Consider the following 23547-nt stretch of genomic DNA (forward strand, 5'->3'; position numbering starts at 1 on the left):
GGAAATGGCAACCCACTCCAGTGTTCTTGCCTGGAGAATCCCAGGGACGGGGGAGCCTGGTGGGCTGCCGTCTATGGGGTCGCACAGAGTTGGACACGACTGAAGTGACTTAGCAGCAGCATTCTTGTATGATATACATACATATTATGTATACATATTCTTTTCCATTATGGTTTATCTCACAATATTGACTATAGTTTTCTGCTATAGGGCCTTATTGTTTTGCAGGTAAGTTTTAAAGCAAAAGACACTTTCTTTTCCCATGAAGAGTTGGTCTTTTTAGTATCATTAAACTCTTGAAGTAATGTATACAAAGATGAACAAAGATAGGATGGATGTTAATCCTTTTTGTATTCTACAAAGAATAAGAAAGAAAGCAAGAAGCCTCCAGTGGTTAACAGTTTACCCTTAATTTCAGTTTTGCAACTGTTCCATTTTTTTTTTTCCAACAAAAAGCATTTGTCAAGCAACTACACATTCTGAGTATGTGTTATGTTTAAAAAGTGGTGTGGTAGTTCATTTATGGGAATTTTATCCCTTTGAATTCCTTTATACCCATCCAGTCATTCACTTATTCAATCACCAACTGACTATAGGGAGCTTAAGAGCATGAATCTTGTGAAAGACTGGGCTGGAGTCCTGACTCTTCCACTTACTGTGTGACTTTGCACAAGTTACTTAGCTTTCTTAAGTCTCAGGTTTCTTACTTAGAAACTGCGAATACTTAGCGTTTTTCACAGGGTTGTTGTGAAGATTCCGTAGAGTAACACAAAGGCCTGATTTTTTTTTTTTAATGAATCTTATTACTTAATAAAAGCCTATTACTCTTTATTGAATGCTACAGTGCATCAGCAACAGAGCTGTGCACTTGGCATCTAAGCTGAATAAAACACAACTTATCGAGAAAAGAGACATGTACACAAATAAATGCAATACAGCATGGAGAGTATTTTGCAGATTATGGTGGGGGCGCAAGTGAGAACTTGATTAATTCTATATTGAGAGTGAGTGGTCAGAGAATGTTTTTCCCTTAGCAGAATCTGGAAAATGATTACCATTGAGTTCACTGGGTTTAGGCCCATCTCTGGGAAGACTGAAAATGATCACCATGAATCAAACCAGGCGGCCTCCTACTGCCTGGATCCTGTGGGGATGACAAAAGTTTGGCTGGCTTGCACCCTCCCATCAACATGTAAACACATTGCAGTCTCTTCTGGGTCCTAAACTCTTTGCTCCTTGGCACTTTCTTGCTCTCATAGCCAAACTTCTTGAAAGATCGCCCCTTGTTCCCACTGTAAACCTCTCCAGCCTAGGCCTCTTCCCGAATTCTAGGCTTGGACATCTCAACATGGAAAAGACACAACACAGAATAAAGAAATACATATATATGCATTACTTTTAATTTATATAGTTTTATTAACTAAACTAGAAGTAATTTCCAGTTCAAACAGTTAATGCACACTTTAGACTGCTTTTTTCTTCATAGGCCTCATTTCAAAGGTCTCCAATTTACAGCATTGGCCTCAAATGACAACATTTAAAAGGTCATTTTGGCATTTATTTCTTACCTATTCTAACTAGACTACAACACAACTTGAAGGAATAGTGAAGCAGTAGTATCAGTGTGCAAAGAAAAAGCAGGTACCAAGGAGGCATCAGGGGTTCTTTAGAAATCAAAGTGCAATTTATTTGCTTTATCAGAAAAGCCTGGGTTTTGATGAGCCCAGGATGGTGGATTAGAAAAAGCTATGACTTTTTTTTTTTTTTTTTTACAGTGTTTAAATGCTGGAAATCCCTAGAAGTCTACTAAGTGGTTTATAAGCAGTTTGGGGGCCAAAGATAAAATTACTGGGATTAAGGTTTTTTCACACAATTTCAAATTTGTAAAAGATAAAAGTAGTTACTATTTCCATAGAAACCTAACTCTTGTTAATAATTACATTCTTAAATACTGCATGCACCAACACAGACTGTGCCAATCAGATAAGGCAATAAGGTATTTTCATTTGCATATTGTTTAGTCTTGGTTAGTTCACATTTTTCATTAATTTTTTATATTATATCCATATTTCACAAAATAAACCAGCAATTCAAAAATGGCTCACTAAAATATAAAACGCATGAAGAAGCAAATATTATAATTCACCATAATGCTATCAATGTCAAAAATACTGACCTGGATTCCACTGAGAATCTAAAATATGAATCTGTACACTAGGAGAAATAAACTTGTGAGTGTGATGCCTTTGTATAAATAGCAAAAAAGAAAATAGAAATTAGGAACTGTATCAACAATTACCTAAAAATTGCATTTTTTCAGGACCATTGATGTGTTTGCCTATTTCCCATTGAGGCATTGAAGGTAGTGACATGAAGCTTTTAAGCTTTCATATCATTTTTTTTTTTTTTGGCCATGTGGCATGGCATGTGGGATCTTAGTTCCCTGACCAAGGATCAAACCTGTGCCTTCTGCAGTGGAAGCAATGAGTATTAACCACTGGATCTCCAGGGAAGTCCCTCCTGTTACTTTTCAAATATAGTGATCACTTTGGTAAACTGAACAAGTTTTTCTAAAACAAGTGAAAAATAATGCTTTCTAGTATGAAACTGAATCACAAATACAGACTCTTAAAAATGAGGGTCTATAATGGCAGAAGAGACATAAAAATATGAAATGAAGAAAAGTTGATAAAGAATCCTGCAATGCTCCATTTAAATCAGCATAAACTCATAATTTTGAAAAAGGTTTATTTCTATATCAACTGAAAGGATTTAGAAATCATGACTTCACAACAGCAGATTTTAAGTTTCTAAATATTCTTTCTCATAGAAAGGGCTAATTCCAGGTTTTGCAGGGATTGCATATATTGGGACAAGAACAAACATCTCATAGCACAAGCAAGCAAGGAGGTACTCAAACACCAATGGGTTCAAGTCTGGGGACGAAGCATCCAAGAAAAAAAATAGTAATAGCAATGGATTATAATACAATGATTTTAAAAAACCCACACAATACTCAATTTTATTTTTTAAGTGAGGTTAGGAGGATAAAGGGAAAACTTAACAGGAATGGCAGTTATCACATGTAGATGAAATACTAGGGTTGGAAAATTATTCTGCAACTCCCAATGTAGTAAGTTATTCAGGTAAGTATTGGGAGGAAGGTTGTTTGGGAAAAAATGTATTGTCTCAGATTGTCTGTTAGTTATAAAGGAAAAATATATCTTCACAAAGAGAGCTCTCATGGTCATCAACTTAAACAAGTGATCAAACTTGGAAAAATGTGATATTACATTTCTCCTGATGTAACGCAATAAGAAGTATGTAATACCACTGATGTAGTTAGTATTCCTGGGGGAAAGTAAATGGGAGTTTTAATTTTATTCTGTCTTCATCTTACTTTCAGGGGGAGTTGACTATCTACTGGTCTAACTTAAAACCAACTTAAAAGATTTGTAGCATAACACGAAAAAAAAAAATAACACTGGGCAAAGAAGGGCTCAAGGTTCTGCCTCTGCCACTTAGCAGCCGTGTGAGCTGGGGCAACTTACTTCACTCGGCCACCTTCACAGGGATAGCCTTGGGGATTAAATGCGATCATATATGGTAGAATACTGAAAATTTTTAAATATTACTGTTGTGCTTCTAAAAACAGGGAAAAGTGGTAATACTAAGGTCACAAGCAGGCAATGGTTTCAGGTCAGAGATCTGATTAGGATGACAAGCAAGTGAATAAAGTAGAACCGAATAGAAAGTGGGTGGGGTTAAAAGGCAAGATCTAAAATGTCAGTGAAAATGGGAACACTTAAACTGCCCTGGAAAGCCCAGTGCCAAGACGGTGATCTTGATATCTTAGATTTCTTTCTGTTTATGTTCATGCCTAGGAGATACACAGTGCTGATTATTTGAAGAGAGGAGGGGTGTTTTACAAATTACTTAATTATATATCCTTGGCAACATCAAGCACATATTTCATTTATACAAATACCTACTTGGCATGTACACCTAAACAAGAGAGAAAGAAAAGTACATTTTGCTACCAGTTTGTCTCTTGTTTTACTCCATATCTTAATCAATCTATTTTTCAGAGTGAACATGATAAGGGAGCCAGGTGAACTGTCTCTCAGCTGGTCTCAATTTCACATGCCTTTCACAGGTGTTTGTGCTAAGTGATCCTAATACTTAAAAACTTGACTTATGCTCATCTTAATAATGGCAATGTGTTTTGATGCTGAAGGAAAAACTGATCACTTTGACATAAAGACAGTATTTCTGGCTCCAACGTATAAGCAAATAAAGCTACAGCAAAGTTAGCAAGCAATCAAAACTGGAGTGAGAAAAATGTTGAGCAAGAAATGAAAAGGCATCCAAATTCGAAAGAAGGGAGTAAAATTGTTATTTGCAGATTACATGATATTATATAAAGAAAACCCTACAGACTGAAACAAAAAAATTAGAATTAATCAACAAATTCAGTAAAGTTACAGGATGTAAAATCAACATATAAAAATCAGTTGTGTTTCTATATACAACATCTGTATTATTCAAAGTTATCTATAGATTCAGTGCAGTCTCTATCACAATTCCAATGATATTTTCCACATAAATAGAAAAAAATAATCCTAAAAATTTGTTTGGAGCCACAAAAGGAAACTTGAATGACCAAAGTGATCTTGAGAAAGAAGAACAAAACCAAAGGCATTCATTCACACTTGCTCATTTTAAACTATACTACATAGCTAATTAAAACAGCATGGTACTTGCACAAAAGTGGACATAGCACAGTACAGAGTCCAGAAATATGCCCCCCGCATTTATAATCAATTAATATTTGACATGAAGAAGGCAATGGCACCCCACTCCAGTACTCTTGCCTGGAAAATCCCATGGACGAAGGAGCCTGGTGGGCTGCAGTCCATGGGGTCGCACAGAGTTGGACACGACTGAGACTTCACTTTCACTTTTCACTTTCATGCATTGGAGAAGGAAATGGCAACCCACTCCAGTGTTCTTGTCTGGAGAATCCCAGGGACGGGGGAGCCTGGTGGGCTGCCGTCTATGGGGTCACACAGAGTCGGACACAACTGAAGCGACTTAGCAGCAGCAGCAGCAGCAATATTTGACAAGAGATCCAAGAACACTCAATGGGGAAAAGATAGCCCCTTCAATAAAGGGTGCTAGGAAAACTGGACAACCATGTGCAAAAAAATGAAACTGGATCTCTGACACCATTCACAAAAATTAATTCAAGATGGATTAAAGATGTAAACCTAAGATCTAATACCATAAGACTTCATACATAGGAACAAAGTTTCCTGACACTGGTCCGAGCAATGACTTTTTCGATATGATACCAAAAGCACAAGCTACAAAAGCTAAATAAGTGGGACTACATTAACTAAAAAGCTACTGCACAGCAAGAGAAAATTAACAAAATGAAAAGGCAACCTATGGAATGGGAGAAAGTGTTTGCAAACCATGTATCAGAGAAGGAGTTAGTATCCAAAATATACAAAGAACTCATACAAACCAATATAAAAAAAAAACAAAACGAACAATCTGATTGATAAACCTCATGTACAAGTTCATCTAATGATTCTGAGATTCTAATACACTTTAAAGTTTGAGAACCACCAGACTAAGGAAATTTAGTATTGGCTCACTTCATGGTAGTGAGACAAGCTAGCATGGTTGTTTAGATGCAGAAACAGATTTAATATAGATTTGGATGGGTTTAACAGGGTTAAGAAGCAAGAGAGGAGCAGGGGGCTGAGGATATACATTAAACAGTATGATGGAGATGGCAATATAAGGTAGAAAAGGAGAAAAGTGAGGATTCAAGATGGTGAGGAGTATATAATTTATTAATATTACTGAACTGATTAAATCACCATCCAAACTGAAGATCTAAACTTCTACCTATCAGTATTATTGTTGTTCGGTTGCTAAGTGATGTCTGACTCTTTGCAACCCCATGGACTGCAGCAGGCCAGGCGTCCCTGTCCTTCACTATCTCCCAGAGTTTGCTCAAATATCAAGAGGATAAGATGGTTGGATGGCATCACCGATTCAACAGACAAGAGTTTGAGCAAGCTCCGGGAGTTGGTGATGGATAGGGAAGCCTGGTGTGCTGCAGTCCATGGGGTCGCAAAGAGTCAGACAGGACTGAGCGGCTGAACTGAACTGAGTCAGTGATGCTATCCAACTCTCCCATTCTCTGCTTCCCTCTTTTCCTTTTGTCTTCAATCTTTCCCAGCATCAGGGTCTTTTCCAATGAGTCAGCTCTTCGCATCATCATGTGTATTCCACCCCTATCATATTCTTTCATCAGATAATTCTATCTTTATTTTTCAACAATTACTTGCTTAAAAAAGAAAAGAAAAGCAATTTTTTTTTAATCACATTTATGTTTGGTTTGGCTTAATTTTTAACTTTTAAAAACTTATATGACACTGTACATAGTCTTTATTAGCTTCTTTCACATATTTTGCTCTTTTGTACTGTTCACTATAGGGGCAGTTGATCATCATTGCTCTGTAATATTTCACAGTTTAATTATATTAAACCATTTTCTTCCATTGATAACTATTTGGGTTGTTTCCAATTTTGCTTACAAATAGTGCTAGGAACAGTCTTGTGTGTATGTAAAAAGAGTTTCTTTAGGATACAGGGCACTGTATGCTCAGTCACGCCCAACTCTTTACAATCCCACTGACTGTTGCCAACCAGGCTCCTCTGTCAATGCAATTTCTCCAGGAAAGAATACCAGAGTGGGTAGCCATTTCCTCCTCTAGGGCATCTTCCAAACACAGGGATTGAACCCATGTCTCTTACATCTCCTGCATTGACAGGTGGATTCTTTACCACTTGCACCACCTGGGAAGGCTACAGTACCCAAGTGGAATTGCTGGGTACCAAAGTATGTAAATGTTCAACTTTACAAGATAATACCAAATTGTGTTCCCAGAGTGGCTATTTCTTTATACTCCTCAAAACAATTTACACAAGATCTTTGTTCCACTCCATCTCTACCACTTGATATGAGCTGAATGTAAAATTTTTGCCAACTGAATGCGTGCAATTGCTCAGTGTAAAGAATCTACCTGCCAATGCAGGAACCACAGGAGATGTGGGTTCAACTTGAGTTGGGAAGATCTTCTGGAGGAGGAAATGGCAACTCCAGTATTCTTGCCTGCATAATCTCATGGCCAAAGGAGTCTGGTGGGCTACAGTCCACAGGGTCACAAGAGTTGGACACAACTGAGCAACTGAGCACAGCACACAATTTTATCTCAGTATGGTCTTGATTTTGTAGCTTCTAAGAACAGTTGAGATTGGATACATATACTGTTCATGTGAAATATCTGTTCATATCTTTTGAACTTTGTCACTGTCTTCCTAATTGAATTTCAGGAACTTTTAATGTATATTAGCTATCATTCTGTTACATGATGGAAATAATCTTCCAGTTTGTGACTTGCCTTTTTACTTTATGATGTTTTCTCATAAACAGAACTTTTGAATTTTACTATGGTTGAATTATGAATTTTTCTTAATTTTAGTGCTTTCTTCTCCTATGTATATAGTATTTTCACTGATTGATGTCTTTTGACATTTTTTTACTTCATTTGAAATTTTAGGATGGTGTTACACAGAAATTCAGTTTCTTTTTCCCTTTCCATATGGGTAAGCAATTTTCCTGGCTCTATCTATGGAACATTATTTTTCTCCACTAAATTGTCATATTGCTCTTTTTAAAACTTTTTATTGATTTTATCTTCATCACTGTGTGGGCTTCCTCTGGGTGTGGTGCGCAGGGGTACTCTTTAGTTGTGGTGTGCATGTTTCTCACTGTGGGGGCTTCTCCTGTTGCAGTGCATGGGCTTAGTTGTCTCTGGGATCTTCCTAGACCAGGGATTGAACCTGTGTCCCCTGCACTGGCAGGTGGATTCTTAACTACTGTGCCACCAGGGAAGTCCCCAGGTTGCTACTTTTGTATATCAAGTTTTATATATATGTGTGGGTCTGTTCCTTGGCCTTATTGTTTAATTTGTAATATGTACCAATTCTGCAAATAATTGCAACACTTTTTAAATTCTTCATATGTGGTAGGGTAAATTCCTTCTCTTTCTCTTTGTTCTTCAGAAATTTTTTAAACTATTCTTTACTATTATTGACTTTTTGTTCTATATAAACTTTCCATGGACTATACAGTTCATGGAATTCTCCAGGCCAGAATACTGGAGTGGGTAGCTGTTCCCTTCTCCAGGGGATCTTCCCAACCCAGGAAACAAACCGGGGTCTCCTGCATTGCAGGCGGATTCTTTTAAGAGCTGAGCTACCAGGGAAGCCCCATATAAATTTTAGAATGAACTTGTAAAGTTCTACCAAAAAAAGATGTTGAAACATCTGACTGGAGTTGCATTAAACCTACAGAGCAATTTGAGGAAAACTTGGTAGCACATGATAATATGGGATATTTCTACATTTACTTAGGTCTTCTTTAATGTCTCCCCGTAAAGAATTAAAAAAAAAAAAACAGAAACAACTGATTTTGCACATCTTTTGTTAAATTTATTTTTAGGTAACTTAAATTTCGTTGCTATTGAAAGGTTGTTTTTTAAAAATATTTTGTATTCTAATTACTTGATAATGATCCAAAGACATGTCACCGGCTTTTTGTATCTTCATCTTATAACCAGAATCTTAGATCAACTATGATTGTTAGCTAATTGTAGTCTTTGAGTTTTCTAGGTTGATAATCATAATAACCATTTTACTTCCTCCTTTGAATGCTTATATTATTGAGAGTAGCAGAGTTCAATGTTGAAAAGTAGTAATAACAGGCATCCTAGCCCTATTCCCCAGTTTTAAAGAGAATGTTTCCTCATATGGGATGATGCCATTGAGTTTTGTTACTTGTGTTTTTTTGTTTTACTATATATATCACTTATCAGTTTAACCAACTCTGCCATGCCCTATTAAAGCATGAATGTGATCAGCTGTTTCTAAATCTATTACCTTTTCTTCTATAACCTGTTACTATGGTAAATGACAATTACAGATTTTCTAATACTAAGTCATTCTTAATTTGCTAATGGAATAGTGTGTTTTGTATATATCACTGAACCTGATTTGTTAATATTTTTTAGTATTTTTATATCAATATTTATGAGATAAAATTCATATATATTTAATCTTTTTATTCTAGTTAGAAAATATAATTGGTATAATTTTATAATTTTCTGCAATTTCTGTAAATGCTCCATTTTGTAAATGTATTTGAAAAGAATGTAGATTCTCTTAATTGCTGGATGCAGAAATCTATGTATGCCCACTGGACCAAGCTTATTGTTTTCTTCAACATTTTATATCTTTGCTAATTAAAAAGTCTGTTGTCCAAGAATATGAGTTGAACTCTTCCACCCTGATGAATATTTGTTATTTTTAAGTTGCTCTTAAAGTTTGTATTTAGAGACTACTTTATTAGATACATATGTGCTTTGAATTACTGTACCTTTTTGGTGAATTTAATCTTTTATCATTGTGTAGAAACACTCCACTCTTGGTGACAAAAACGTCTTTTTTTCAAGATGCATCGAAAATCAGTTTTGTTCGATATTAAGTAAAGCTAGCACAGCTTCAGTTTGACTGGTTTTTGCATCATATACATTTCCTCCTACTTTTACATCCAACTTCTCTATGTATATTTTAGATTGATCTTTTTGTAAACATTAGAAAGTCAATTTCCTTTTTTACTTTGCTTTTAACTAAAGCCTTTAACCAGCTTTCTCTATTTACATTGCTATACATTTAGACTTCTACCATCTTATCTTTGATTTGAAATTTATATACACTATATTCTTTCAGTGAATATCCTTGACATTTTATGATTATATATTTAACTAAAGTTAATCAGTACCTTGACACCCCAACAACACAACAGAATACTTTAGCTCCGATCGTCTCTCCACTTTCTTACATTTGCTATCCAGGTTTCTGTTAACTTAACCTAGGGAAAAAAAAGCTTCTATGTGTGGACCTGGTTTATTTAAATTTCCTTGTTTACCATTTTATTTGCTTACAAGCCTTTTTTTGTATCTTAGATCATCATTTTGGGATCATTTTCTTTCTTCTTGAAGCACTTCCTTTTGAGTACGACTCTTGATCCAAACTTTTAAAAAATATTTTAAATTTCTCTGATTCTTAAAAAAAATAATTTTACTTTCTACACAATTCCAGGTTGACATTTCATTTTTCAATGCTCCGAAAATAATATTCCGCTGCTTCTATTGCTGCTATTGAAAAGTTAACTGTTTGTCTTTCTTTCATAGATAATTAGTCCTTTCTCCCTGGTATTTTCAAAATGTTGTCTTTGCGGTCTGCAGTTTCACTACAATGATGGAATTGTCCAGGCAAGAATACTGGAGTGGGTAGCCATTTCCTTCTCCAAGGATCTTCCTGACCCAGGGATGGAACCCAGGTCTCCTGTTATTGCAGGCAGATTCTTTATTGTCTGAGCCGTCAGGGAAGCCCTTATACTATCAGTCCTTTCCCCCTGCATATTTTCAAGATGTTGCCTTTGTGGTTTGCAGCTTCACAACAATGATTCCATGCATAAATTTATGTTTCTGCGTGGAGAATATGGTACTTCTTAAATATTTTTCATCTCTGGGAAATTCGCAGCCATTATCTCTGTACATACTGCCTCTCTTCTGTTTCTTCTGATTGAGTCTCCCTTCTGTCTTCCATACCTCTTAAAACTCCTTTCATATTTTTCATTTTCTCATTGCTTTATTTGACTTACTAAGTTCTCTTTTCACCTGTCTCATCTGCTGTACTGCTTCCACTGAGTTTCAAACTTGGTCAATTATATATATTTAAAAAATTTTTTTCAAAATGTTAATTTCCTTCAAATATCATTTTACTTATTTATACTGGTAAATTTTAGGCATATAAACATTTTTATATAGTTATATTCTGCATCTAAGGGTCCTAATGTTTGCAATCTTTTGAAGGGGAAGTCTGTATTTGCTTTTTTTATTGGCTTCACTAAAGATAACTTCCTGTCACTCATCTATTTGGTGATCTGTGATAGTGTACTGCTTGATTTTAATTTGTGAAAATCCTATATATTTCCATCCTGGAGAAGTTTAATTCAGAAAATATTTGATTCTACTAGTAGACAGACAGTGATATGTAAAATAGAACTTGAGCTCCTCTAGAGAATTTTAGCACAGAATGTAAGTTCTATTGCAATTCCAAAGTTTGTTATCCCCATAACAGCGGTGCTACAGAAATCCATCCTTGGCAACTCTATTTCTTCTGGGTGCCTGCATTTCCAAAGTCAGCTCCATCCTGGCTCTTATCCTCTCCAACTTTCAACTTCTCTGGACTAATCTCCCCATCTCTGAGTATTCTCACTCTTGTGCTTGGATACTCCCTAACTCTTAGATGCTGAAGCCTTAGTGTGTCCAGATTCATGCTCAAAAGTTTGTTTGACTACTTTGGAGTGAGGAATTGCCAGAGACCACTTTTATCTTTAATGAGACTAGCAATGACTCAAAATATGTGTCCTTTTGGATGTCTGAGAGCTTCTACTTAGTCATGATACTAGAAGTACAAATCATGCAAGATTTTTTACACTTAGAAGATACTTCAAAAACTTACCTCTATTTATATATGTATATATTTATATACATATGTTTATAAATACACAGTTATATTTGTATATACATATGAAGCTTATATCAGAGCAACACTAGATATCAAAAAATAGCTAGAAGGTAAATAAGAATTCTGAATTAAAAACACGATCCATGGGCTGGCATTTGCTCTTTTGGGTTTCTCATACTCACCCCTCAGTGCTTTGGAAAGATTAGCAGCACTTGTAAAACTTCTGTTAGACTTCAATCTATAATGCAGCTTTCACTTAGTCAACATAATGTGATTTACATTATGACCTTAATTTGTGTCACAGAGACAACATGGATCTTTTTTACATTTCTAAAATATTCCATTCATAATTTTTGAATAAGATGACTACAAAATGGCTAGTAATCTGTTTTTGTTTACCTATTTTCAAATGTCCTAAAATTAAATAAATAATCTCAAACAAAAGTACATATAATACATTTTAGCATTAATGTATACCATTCTTCATTTATGAAGACTTTGGTGCTTTCTTTTTTGTACTTTTCTATACTTAGTGTCTAGCACACAGAAGGCATTGCATAAGTAACCACTGAATGAAAGATGCTACTAAACTTACAGGAAAAAAATGCAAAATTTTCCCAGTATTACCAGTGAAGTAGAAAATTCGGTTTGATTCTTAATGATTTTGCCCTTCCCCAGGACTAAAAGTACCTGCAAGAAAATTAACTAAAGCTAACTTATCTTCAAGATCTTGAATATAGTAAAGCTAATACATATTTTGACCAACAGTAAGTTTCCAAAAGGAAATAATACTTAAAAACAAAATTACAAATTACAATCTATTTAAACTTTAATTTGTGCATTTGTGGTAATTTATGACTGCAAAACACTTTTTCTTAAAATGACATAAAGGCACATTTCATTTGAATGCATAGTGTACCATTCTAAAATATCCTAATTTCCTTACAAAGTGCTTGAGCAGTCACTTACACATACAGTAATAACAAAATATATTTACACTCTATAGAGTTTAAAAATTTTAAATCTGACTAAAATATATATTTTTTTAAAACTACAGAAAAAAATTAGTGCTTTCTTCAGCTTAATTGTGTGAATATACCCTGCCCTATAATTTTTTTTAGTGATTGACTTTAATTAAAAAAAAAAATTCTGTACACTGTGTAGTTACAAAATGCTATGTCAGTTTTTAATGCTAAAAACCTATTTTAGACATTGCTTTCTATGCATATTTGAGAACCAGAAAAGGTGAGCAGACTGTACCTCAAAAGTATTTAGTGTTTTTTTAATGTTGTATTAACACTGTTTAAATTAAAAGCAGACAGTTTGGCTAAGATCCTCTATTGTCCTTTACCAAGGAAGTGAACTGGCATTTTAAAATAATTTTAAAACAACATATTGCTCCCTTTTCCTATATGATTTTCCCCCAAGGGATCATGGTTTATAATCAATTTATAAGGAAATAGAAATTATCTCTGAACAATTTTAACTGTTCTCAGAGTATAGCAAAAACATGCCTACATACCCTGGCAAGGTGGAATATTCATGTATGTTTTAAGCTCAAAAAACCTCTATAAATCAACAGGATTTCATTTTCTCATAGGAACTTCAGCATTTTTTAAGACATAAGACAATAGTGATTAAATGGTTAACTCATTATTGGTTAGTTAACAACTTGCTATTCCTGAGGTATGACAACGCTAACATGCTAAGCACGGAATCAAAGATGTTATTATTGAACTAAGGAAAAACAATAAAGTTATGGACTAGGAGGGAAAATAATTGAAACAAAACAAACAAAAAAACCCAAAACTCCAGGCAAGTAGAAAAGTCATGGCTTGCAAAAAGACTTTCCTATAAGGGCATTAAAAAGCCACAAATGGATCCTTGTACAAAGTATTTGATCAAATTATTTTTGAGACTTTTGAGGTACAGCTTTAGTGTTATAGTAATTTTTATAAAATATAGACTGTTTTATCAAAAATATTTATACATTCTGTTATAATATATTGCTTCTGCCCTCAGTAACTGCCAATATAAAATCTGGATCCAGTGGCCTAAAATGTACAAATGCACTTAATGTAAATGCTGGAGTCTGAGGTGTCTGCTTGGCCACTGTACAAAAGTGATGAAGTGGTGAAATTAAATAATAAACCTACAACATAGAATACATTACAACTTGCACATATACATGTTCATAGCATGTATACAATGATAATCCATATGTTTTAACAAAGATATAGTTCCCTTCTACAGTAGACACAAGAACAAGATGAACTAGGTTGATAAATGTACAATGCATATCAAAAAAAAGGAGCAATCAGTTCACTGATTCTGGAATAAAGTATGACTGAATGTACTAAGCATCTAGACTTTGGGAATGCATACAGGTAACAGTATCTTGGTTCAGGATGATCATTAAGTCCTCATTCTTAAAATTTTAAGTAAATGCAGATGTTTAGTTGTTCCTGTTTGTTTCAGCATGGTTGATTTAATAAGATCGTTTGGCAAGTAGCTCAGTTGGAAAGCTATGAGGCTCTGTTAACATGGTTGGTAAAGATAAGGCAATAAAAATTTTCTAATAAATATAGAAAATGTATAATACAAGACATCAATTCATTTCATTTTAAAAAAGCCCCAAAATGTGCACAAACTATTACTACATTTTTTTGGATATTACAGTAATTTCTTTAAAAAAATAAGAGCATTTGCCTTATTCAAACAGAATCATACTACGTGTGAATAGTAATAACATCCTAAGCCCTCTTTTCCTCTTCTTGTAAAACACACTTAAGGAAAATTAACTAATTAACTTTCCTTCCATTTAAGGCAGGCATATGGCAAAGCTAGGGACTGTAGAAGAGTGTTTTTTTTCCCCTCTGATTTTAAAAAATAAGACTATTGATCCAAAAGTATAATTTGTGATAGATTTTCATGGCCGATGTTCATTCAGCTTAAACTCCATGAAACTGTTTCCAGTGTTCAGAATTTTGTTTAAAATACATTGAAAAGCTACTTTTCAAGAAGGTATTAGAATAGTACTTTTAAACACATCTTCATATGTTTAAAAAAACTCAGCTTTTGTTGGCACAGACAGCAAATGAAGGGCTGCTATTTTTAAGAGGTCTTCTTGTGAGTCAGTCTGCTTGGTTTCACAGTGTGTAGGAACTTAACACCAATCAGCAATGTAGTCAAAATCTCTGAACATTTCTTGCTCCTCTTCTGAAAGTATCCTTGGTTCTCGAGGTGGAGTCAGAATAGGTGCTTCTGAGGTAAATTCATCATCAAAATTACTAACATCTTCCCGTCCTCTAATTGTAGGTACAAATGGTGGCTTAACTTTTTTGTCCATCAGAGCGCTCCAATCAATTAGCTGGATTACAAAATATAAAATGACCAGTTTAGTTTCCTACTTCTAACTGCTAGAGTATCAGAAAATTTGTAAACTTTCACACTTACTCGGAAAAATGGGTGTTTTTTCACGTCCTCTGCATCTTTTTCACCAGCTCCAAGGCGTCGCTCAGGATTTCTTCTTAATAACTAACACAATACAAAGGAAGAAAGTAAGTATAAAACCAGAGATTCACTGAGAAGGATTCTCGTAACTTGCAACCTTTTAGAGTTTCTTTTGATATGTGTTTGTCTAAACCATAAACATCTATGACTGAAAAACAATTTCTAAAGTGCTACTGGGACATATTCTTAATATCAGTCAGTTCAGTCGCCCAGTCGTGTCTGACTCTTTGAAACCCCGTGACTTCCCTGTCCATTACCACCAGGCTTCGCTGTCTATTACCACCTCTCTGAACTTGCTCAAACTCATGTCCATTGAGTTGATGATGCCATCCAATCTCTTATCCTCTGTTGTCCCCTTCTCCTCCTGCCTTCAATCCTTCCCATCATTAGGGTCTTTTCCAATGAGTCAGTTCTTTGCATCAGGTGGCCAACGTATTGGAGTATCGTATTTATTTTATAAATAAAACACATATATTACAACAAAATTCTTACCCTTCTCATTATTGAAATGGCTTCTGTAGATAAGAACCTTGGATACCTTACTTCATCATTTACAATACTGTCAAAGACCTCCTCTTCATCATCACCAGGGAAGGGAGACTAGAAGAAATATCCCTGAGTTAGTCAAAATGCGTTTCAATATAGTAAAATCTTATCTATTCAAAGTTCTGAAATACAACAAAGAACCATGTAGTGAGGAAACTAAGAAAAAGGAAAAGGAAAAACAAAATGAAACAAGAACCCTCCACCAAAACAAATAAGGACTACAAGAAGCTACAACAGATACACAATAGATAGGTATCTATTATCCAGAGGACACACCATATACGCTTATTGAAATCTTGTGGAAAGACAGAAGGAAATGCATAAGGTGAAGTGTTACTACAGAGGGAAGCACAGTTTGTGGAGATACATCAGACATGAATGTGTTCTGAATTCCAGTCAATATTAAATTAATAATGGCAAAACACAATTAGAGACAATTTGACTGTACTAAGAAGCAACTGTAAACAAAATTAAACTGAAAGGAGCCAAAAATCACATTATTTTCAGGCATATTTAATGCTCTATACACAACAGGTCTTGAGGCAGTTCAGCAGAAGAATGTTAGGATGGTTGCTCATAGTGACAGTAATTATGCTGAGTAATAAAAAAAAGTAGTTAAATAAACATTCAGTATAACAATTTGATGTACATAGGGATAAACTCTCAACTACACTGAAAATATGGCTATGAGATATGACTTATTACCTCAGAATTTTAGACACCTTAGAGTTGGCTGCTTACTTCCTGTTGGTTGTTAAAGAACAAGAGCCAAGCAGAAAGCGGTATCAACAAGAGAGGGATCTCTGACCTGAGGAACCTATGAAAATCATTTCAAAACCCAACATACTAAAGCTGAACTGCTAATATTATTGTTTGTATCTAAGAAAATTTCAAACTTTTCAGTTATCAAAATTTCAGTTTTGGCCTGATAAAACTCAGGCTTGTTGTACAAAATCAGGCTTGTTCATTTACTCACTCAGAATACATACACTGAACACCTGTTATATGGGACAATATAATTTCTGGGATTGATACAGTAAGTCAGGGGAAAATCCTATTTCACAAGGATTTTCAATGAGAATTTTATATGGTAATACGAAGCAATTTTGACTCCTATCTGATAAGTCAATTTTGTATTTGAAAACTCACTCCACAAGTCTTTGAATAGTGAAAATATATTTACATACTTGTTAAGCTGTTCAAGTTTTTTTTCTGCAAATAGATTATAAGCTAACAGTACTAACAATGGAAGGTTAACAAATCTATTTTAAGCACATATTAAAAGAATTCAATAGTCTGTTCAGATGTCAAGGATCTAAGTCTAGTATCTAAGGTTATTTTAAACTTCTCTGATACCTTCACTCTTCTTTGGCACAGAGAAAGGGGACCTGATGTTAGCTTATTCCTAGGGTTGATTCAAGTCCTCACAACTCATACAAATTTGAAAATATGATATATCCAGTGAGTTTTCAATCATTTGTATTAATAGAGGAATTAGATATAAACTTTAGCCAAACCTCACTTTTATAAATTTAAGAAAAGGTAATGCTAAGATTTCACCAGTGCTATAAAATTACAAATTATATGTACCAGTGAGTTTTAATTTTCTTTTCCCAATTCTCCTTTTATGGAGGTGCTAAAAAGAAATTAAACTGCAAAAGGCAATTGTGAAGAAATAGCCAGATTCACTGTCTTTTATCTCCTAGTAAGAGCTTAACCAATGAGAAGTTCCTTTAAACAATATGAAACAGGAACTTCCTCACTATTCACTGCCAAATCTCCCAGATACTTTAGAATCAGGGGGAGTAAAATTAACTGGCTCTTAATTCTATAGTATTTGATAATAGACTCTCATTTTTTGCATGTCATCTCCAAAGAGTAAATTTTAAGCAAGCACCTAATTTTTGGTAACAAATCTCATACATAATTGAACACTAAATTAAAAAAAAAAGCAACAAAAATGTTACTTAAAAAAATGTTTAAATATATCAGAGCTTATAGAAACAACTATTATGGTACTTCTGGCACTTGTAGAAAGTAAAGAAAACTGCTAATAAGGTGTAAAATATATCTTTCTGTCTTAAAGCACTGTATGCGTTTCTCTTTTCTAAACAGAGGTGAAATAAATTTGTGTGGATCCCCTATCTTGGAGGTAGCAAAGTACAATGGTTTAGAGATTAAGTTAAAATCCAAGCTCTACTATATGAGAGCTGTAAAACTTTAAAGTTCCTAACTTCTTTGTGTCTCTAATTATGCATCTGGAAATAAACATAAGACTACTATTGAGCTCATTAAAGGTTGATGAAAAATTAAGTGAGCTAATACTTATAAAGCACATAGAACCGTGCCTACCTAGCACATAGTATATATTTTAATTCACTATTTCTTTTCCAAGTTTCCATTCCAATTTACATATCAAAGGGCACTGTGAGTGGCTGAACTAAAATCATTTATTTAGTTGTGTGGGATAAGTGCCACTAAATGACAATCACAGAACAAAACTAGAAATTTCTGACATTTAACAATTTAGCCATTCATTCATTCAGCTACTAGTTCTGTCATGCCTAGAATATACAAGGTTGGTCACTGGCATTGGAAAAACTGCAGAACAAGGAACCAATTCCATAAGAAAATTTTTCTTTCATCTCAAGACCATCAAGCCCATCTAGGTAGTTTTCAATTACTTGTCTAAAAAATATTTACTCTTTCTTAATTCCACCCTAATTAATCATTTTAAACAATTTATAACAAAATAGATTAATCTCTTCTTACTATTTTATTAATTAGATATAATTCACTGTTTTCTAAGTGGTAACAATTTCTGTGTAAAACTAAGTTATCCCCAGAAATTTATTTTAAGTTAATATAAAGAAAATAGTAGGAAAAAAATGTTAATCTTTTCAATTCTGCTATATTGCTTCTGAAGGTAACATTTATTTCTGACCAATGTATAGCTGACTTTTCTTTATAGATACAGAGTACATTCCTCTTATCAGTCTTCCTGCTTTCTATCTCCTATGAAATGATCAGTTATGTATGTAAAACATAACCATGCGAGTGTGCTAGATCACTTCAGCTGCATCCTACGCTCTGTGACGCCATGGACTGGAGCCCACCAGGCTCCTTTGTCCATGGGATTCCCCAGGCAAGAATACTGGAGTGGGTTACCTTGCCCTCCTCCAGGGGAATCTTCCTGATCCAGGGATTGAACCTGATTTCTTATGTCTACCTGCACAAGCAGGCAGGTTCTTTACCACTAGCGCCGCCTGGGAAGCCCATAGCAACACTCAAATAAACTATTTTCAAACCACTGGTATACATTCCACAAATATAACAACCTAAAAAAGACAGTGAAGGTAACATAGGATCATAAGCATTACTAATACATGTAAGTATTTATAAAGCTTAAGTTCTATTTATACAAAAAACATATTAAGTGGTTTTATAAATGACATGCTTTGTTCTCTCAATCATCTTTCCCTTTTATCTATCTTATACTACTTACCTCACCAACGAGCATTTCATATATAAGGACACCAAGGCCCCACCAATCTACAGCCCTTGTATAGGATGTTTCTGTTAAAACTTCTGGGGCAAGAAACTCAGGAGTGCCACAAAATGTGCTTGTTCTGTCTCCATATCCCATTCCTGAAAAAGATAAAATTCAGGTATTTGTTAGCAAAGAAAAAATCTAGCATAAGAGTCAGAGGATATCGCTAGGAAGCAAAATTAAAGGTGTACAATTTGTGCATGGTGATCAAACTCAAAATACATCAAAGATTCTTTTTTTATATTTATTTATTTATTTATTTTTTACTTCACCAGATCCTAGCTGCAGCACATAGAATATTTTAGCTGTGGAATGTGGGCTCTAGTTCCCTGATCCGGAATCAAATCCAGATCCCCTGTACTGAGAGCTCAGAGTCCTGATCACTGGACCACCAGGGTAGCCCATGAAAAAGATTTTAAAGAAAATGCTACAAATTAATATGGAGTAAACTGCAACTCTATTATTTAATTAATAGATAAAAATAAATAAAATTTCCGTGTTTCATTTTACTACTTATTTTTTCTTTCTTGTCATTACTTTATAAGTGCTGCTAAGAAGTTACAAAAGAAAAAAAAAACTTATTCTAAACTTTAATTTCTACCCTGTCAATTAAATTTTTAAAATATGCTTACTTGCTTTATTATAAAAATAGCATTGAGTGTAGTCTGAAAACTACCAAAAGCAAACCCTTGGATAATCAAGAGTTGAATAAGTGTATTATATTATATAGAGATACAGTATTAACATTTTAGCTAACTGGTTTTCTAAATACGTTCTTCATATTTAGTCACTAAATCGTGTCTGGTTCTTGCGGCTCCAAGGACTGTAGCCTGCCAGGCTCTTCTGTCCATGGGATTCTCCAGGCAAGAATACTAGAGTGGGATGCCATTTCCTTCTCCAGGGTATCTTCCTGACCCAGGAATCGAACTCAGGTCTCCTGCGTTGCAGGCAGATTCTTTACCGACTGAGCTACAAGGGAAGCCCAAATATGTTCCTCATAATATAGTAATAAATTAGTCAAATAAAATTCTATTTATTGAAGAAAATGTCTGAACGTATTCTAAAGTGTTAAAAGCTCATTCATCTTATGATGATCAGATCATCTTAGAAAGCTGACTTGGTACTTGGGATAGGAGGAGATGAGTCTCAGGTAGCTTATATGTGCAGGTGATACTTGAGAAGCATAAAGGATGAGCAGATGTTAGTCAGCAAATAGAGTTGAGATAAGTGATAATGGTGGAGAGACAAAGACTGTAAGCAGTTTGGTTTTGCTGCAACAGAAGGTACTAAGAAGCAAGCTGCGAGAGATCTGGCTGGAGAAGGAGGCAGGCAGATCAGGAGAGGCAGACAAAGATCACGTCTTTGTCACTGAAGGTTTTCAGTAGGGACGTACCATGTTCAGCTTTGAATTTATATGGGCCTCTTTTGTATTTTAGCAATTATATGGCAGGTTGAGATTTGAGGAAGAAAAAGAATAGAGACAGAAAAGTTAAGAGGCTATTAAAGTAGCTTTGTTAAAACAAGATGATGATCGGAAATAGAAGGGAGATGAAAAACTTAAATATTGTTTGAAAAAAAAAACAAACATTAAGGAGGTAGATGTTAATACAATTTGGTGATTAACTGGATGTGGAAAGTAATGAAGAGGAGACAGTCCAGAACAATTTCACATTTTCAGACTGGGAGACAGGATTATGGTGCCATCAACTGCCAGTGAGACTGAGGAAAAGAAACTATTTCTGTCTGGATAGTGACTCAGGTACCTACTGACTGACTGTTCAAGTAAAACTGTCTAGTAGATAGTTGACTATATATGTTTGGAAAGGAAATGATAGATTTGGGAATCATTAGTATATAATTGGGAGAAGGCAATGGCACCCCACTCCAGTACTGTTGCCCGGAAAATCCCATGGATGGAGGAGCCTGGTAGGCTGCAGTCCATGGGGTCGCTAAGAGTCAGACACGACTGAGTGACTTCACTTTCACTTTCCACTTTCATGCATTGGAGAAGGAAATGGCAACCCACTCCAGTGCTCTTGCCTGGAGAATCCCATGGACGGAGAAGCCTGATAGGCTGCAGTCCATGGGGTTGCACAGAGTCGGACACGACTGAAGCAACTTAGCAGCAGTATATAATTGCTAGCTAAAAACTACCTAAGAATAGCAATGGGCTAAGGCCAGACTCGGAGGAACAAAACCATTTCAGTCAACAGTGTCTGGTACATGTCCAATACAGAGAGATCCAATAAAAGAAAAAAACTCACTGGATTCAATAATTAGGAGGTCAGTGGGTAAATAATGGACAAAGCTTTACAAAAGTCATTCATTCATTTATCCAACTACTTATTAATTAAATACTCACTGAATACTCAAGATGTGCCGAGCACTACAGCATATGGTGGGAAGAAAGCTGAATAAGAAACAAGAAGTACCAGGGTAGAGAGGGAGACCATGTTTCCTACAATACAATGCATTAAATGTGCCTATTTACTATATTAGGCACAGTGCCGCAAATCGTGGCACTCTCTCTAGTTGTCATAATACTCCTAAACAAGAAGAATTACACTTATTTTATAGCTGAGAAAACAGACTCCATGAGGTTAGAAGTAACTTGTCCAAAGACACAGAGCCTAAGCCCATGCTTTTTACACTTTCTTATGCTACATATAATTCAAATTGTCCCAGTTTAGGTATTTATTTACTTCTGTGTACACACACACACATATATATACATAAAATACATATGCATTTTTTCCTATTTAAAATGTTAAAAGTTTTAAGAGGCAGGAGAGGTTTTTAGGCATATGTAATTTAAATTTACTCTGCACAATCACAGCAAAGCAAAAAATCTGGTGATTAACCAATGCTTTCTTAGAGTAGTGACAAAATTATTAACCATACAAAGAGAGTCTTATTTTCCATACTGTGATTTCTGAAAACCTAATCTTATTCTTGTTCACAGAATAAATTCTTAATAATTGTTATAGATTAGGTTATATGAACAATCTGTAATACCTCAATAAAGAATAAAGTTTAATTTTTAATAAATTAAAAAATACATTTTGCTTTCCATAGACAAACCGGGAAAACTTCCAAAGAACAAAGCAATAGTAATTTATTAGAAAAGGCACTTTAAAATATCCAATTACCTTCTTTGCAAAGACCAAAGTCAGCAATTTTCACAAAGCCCTCTGTATCTAGTAATAAGTTATCCAATTTCAAATCTCTGTTCAGGATAAAAAAAAGGCAAAATGAAAAAAAAATCAATAAAATCAGTAGATAATAAAGTGGAAACATCATTTTAATATGAGTTACACTTTCTCTTTACTAAAAAATGAGTTTTTTCATATTATGGTTTGAGATTTACTATAAATACTATATTATAAATATTCATTTTCATTTTGGGGCAAGATTATTACTTTACAAAATATAATTTCTGAATATTCCATTATGTAGAAAAGTAAGAATGTATCTAAGAGAAATGTTTTATTTATTTAAATATATATTTTAAAGCTTAGAAAGAGTTCATGTATCTTTCATGATACCTATACTTTCATGTTATTCAAGCTTAATAAATAAATAAATTAATGGCCATGCCACGTGGCATATAAGATCTCAGTTACTGTATGAGGGACTGAATTTGGTCTACAGTAGTGAAAGCGCTGAATCCAAACCACTAGATCACCAGGGAACTCTGAGACTTGTTTGAATTCCCTACATACCATCCATAAGAAAGAACTGTCAATGAACAGCATAAATAGGGTATGAGCAAGCAGGTTTAACATTCTAAGAGAATAATTCAAATTAAAGAGGGAGTTATTAAGTCATACTAAATGATTACAAATTAACATGAAAATATTTTATTCTTTGAGTAAAATAAGGTCATGAGGAAACCATTACCTTGAAAACATTGTTAGAAGTTGAATAAACTCATGTTTATAGTCTTTTAATTCTGACTGGCCTTCCTACAATTTGTCTGATCTAGAGCAATGCTGTTCAAGGTGTTAGCCACAGACGAGTTGCTGGACTATGAAGTATTTCTAACTGGTCTACAATTTGGTAAGGAGTTTGTGCCAGTACATAAATCAGCTAATCAGCTATGTCCTCAAGTACACTTCATTAAGCAAGGCTTAATGAAGGAAGCAAAATGGCACAAGCTACTTATCATGAACAAATTTTCAGTAGTAGTAGTCTATAGAAATTTTCTATAGTAGATCAACTGAATATAAATATTCACCAGGATGAATATTGTTGGTAAATTG

General features: G+C 34.6%; 1 protein-coding gene across 6 annotated transcripts in view; it reads right to left on the reverse strand.

Moving 5' to 3' along the window:
• Positions 1–12484: 12484 nt before the first annotated feature.
• PKN2 (protein kinase N2) overlaps positions 12485–23547 on the reverse strand; it is a 157650-nt gene continuing 146587 nt past the window's right edge. For all 6 annotated transcript variants that reach the window (XM_055585261.1, XM_055585258.1, XM_055585257.1 and 3 more), the window contains 5 exons: positions 22435–22511; positions 19241–19383; positions 15682–15789; positions 15133–15213; positions 12485–15046 (listed from right to left, as the gene is read on the reverse strand). In XM_055585261.1, the coding sequence (XP_055441236.1) occupies positions 14843–15046; positions 15133–15213; positions 15682–15789; positions 19241–19383; positions 22435–22511 (613 nt within the window). In that variant the 3' untranslated portion in view covers positions 12485–14842. The remainder of the gene's footprint in view (positions 15047–15132; positions 15214–15681; positions 15790–19240; positions 19384–22434; positions 22512–23547) is intronic.

This window comes from Bubalus kerabau, chromosome 6 (assembly GCF_029407905.1).
Source record: "Bubalus kerabau isolate K-KA32 ecotype Philippines breed swamp buffalo chromosome 6, PCC_UOA_SB_1v2, whole genome shotgun sequence".
Lineage (NCBI taxonomy): Eukaryota > Metazoa > Chordata > Mammalia > Artiodactyla > Bovidae > Bubalus > Bubalus kerabau.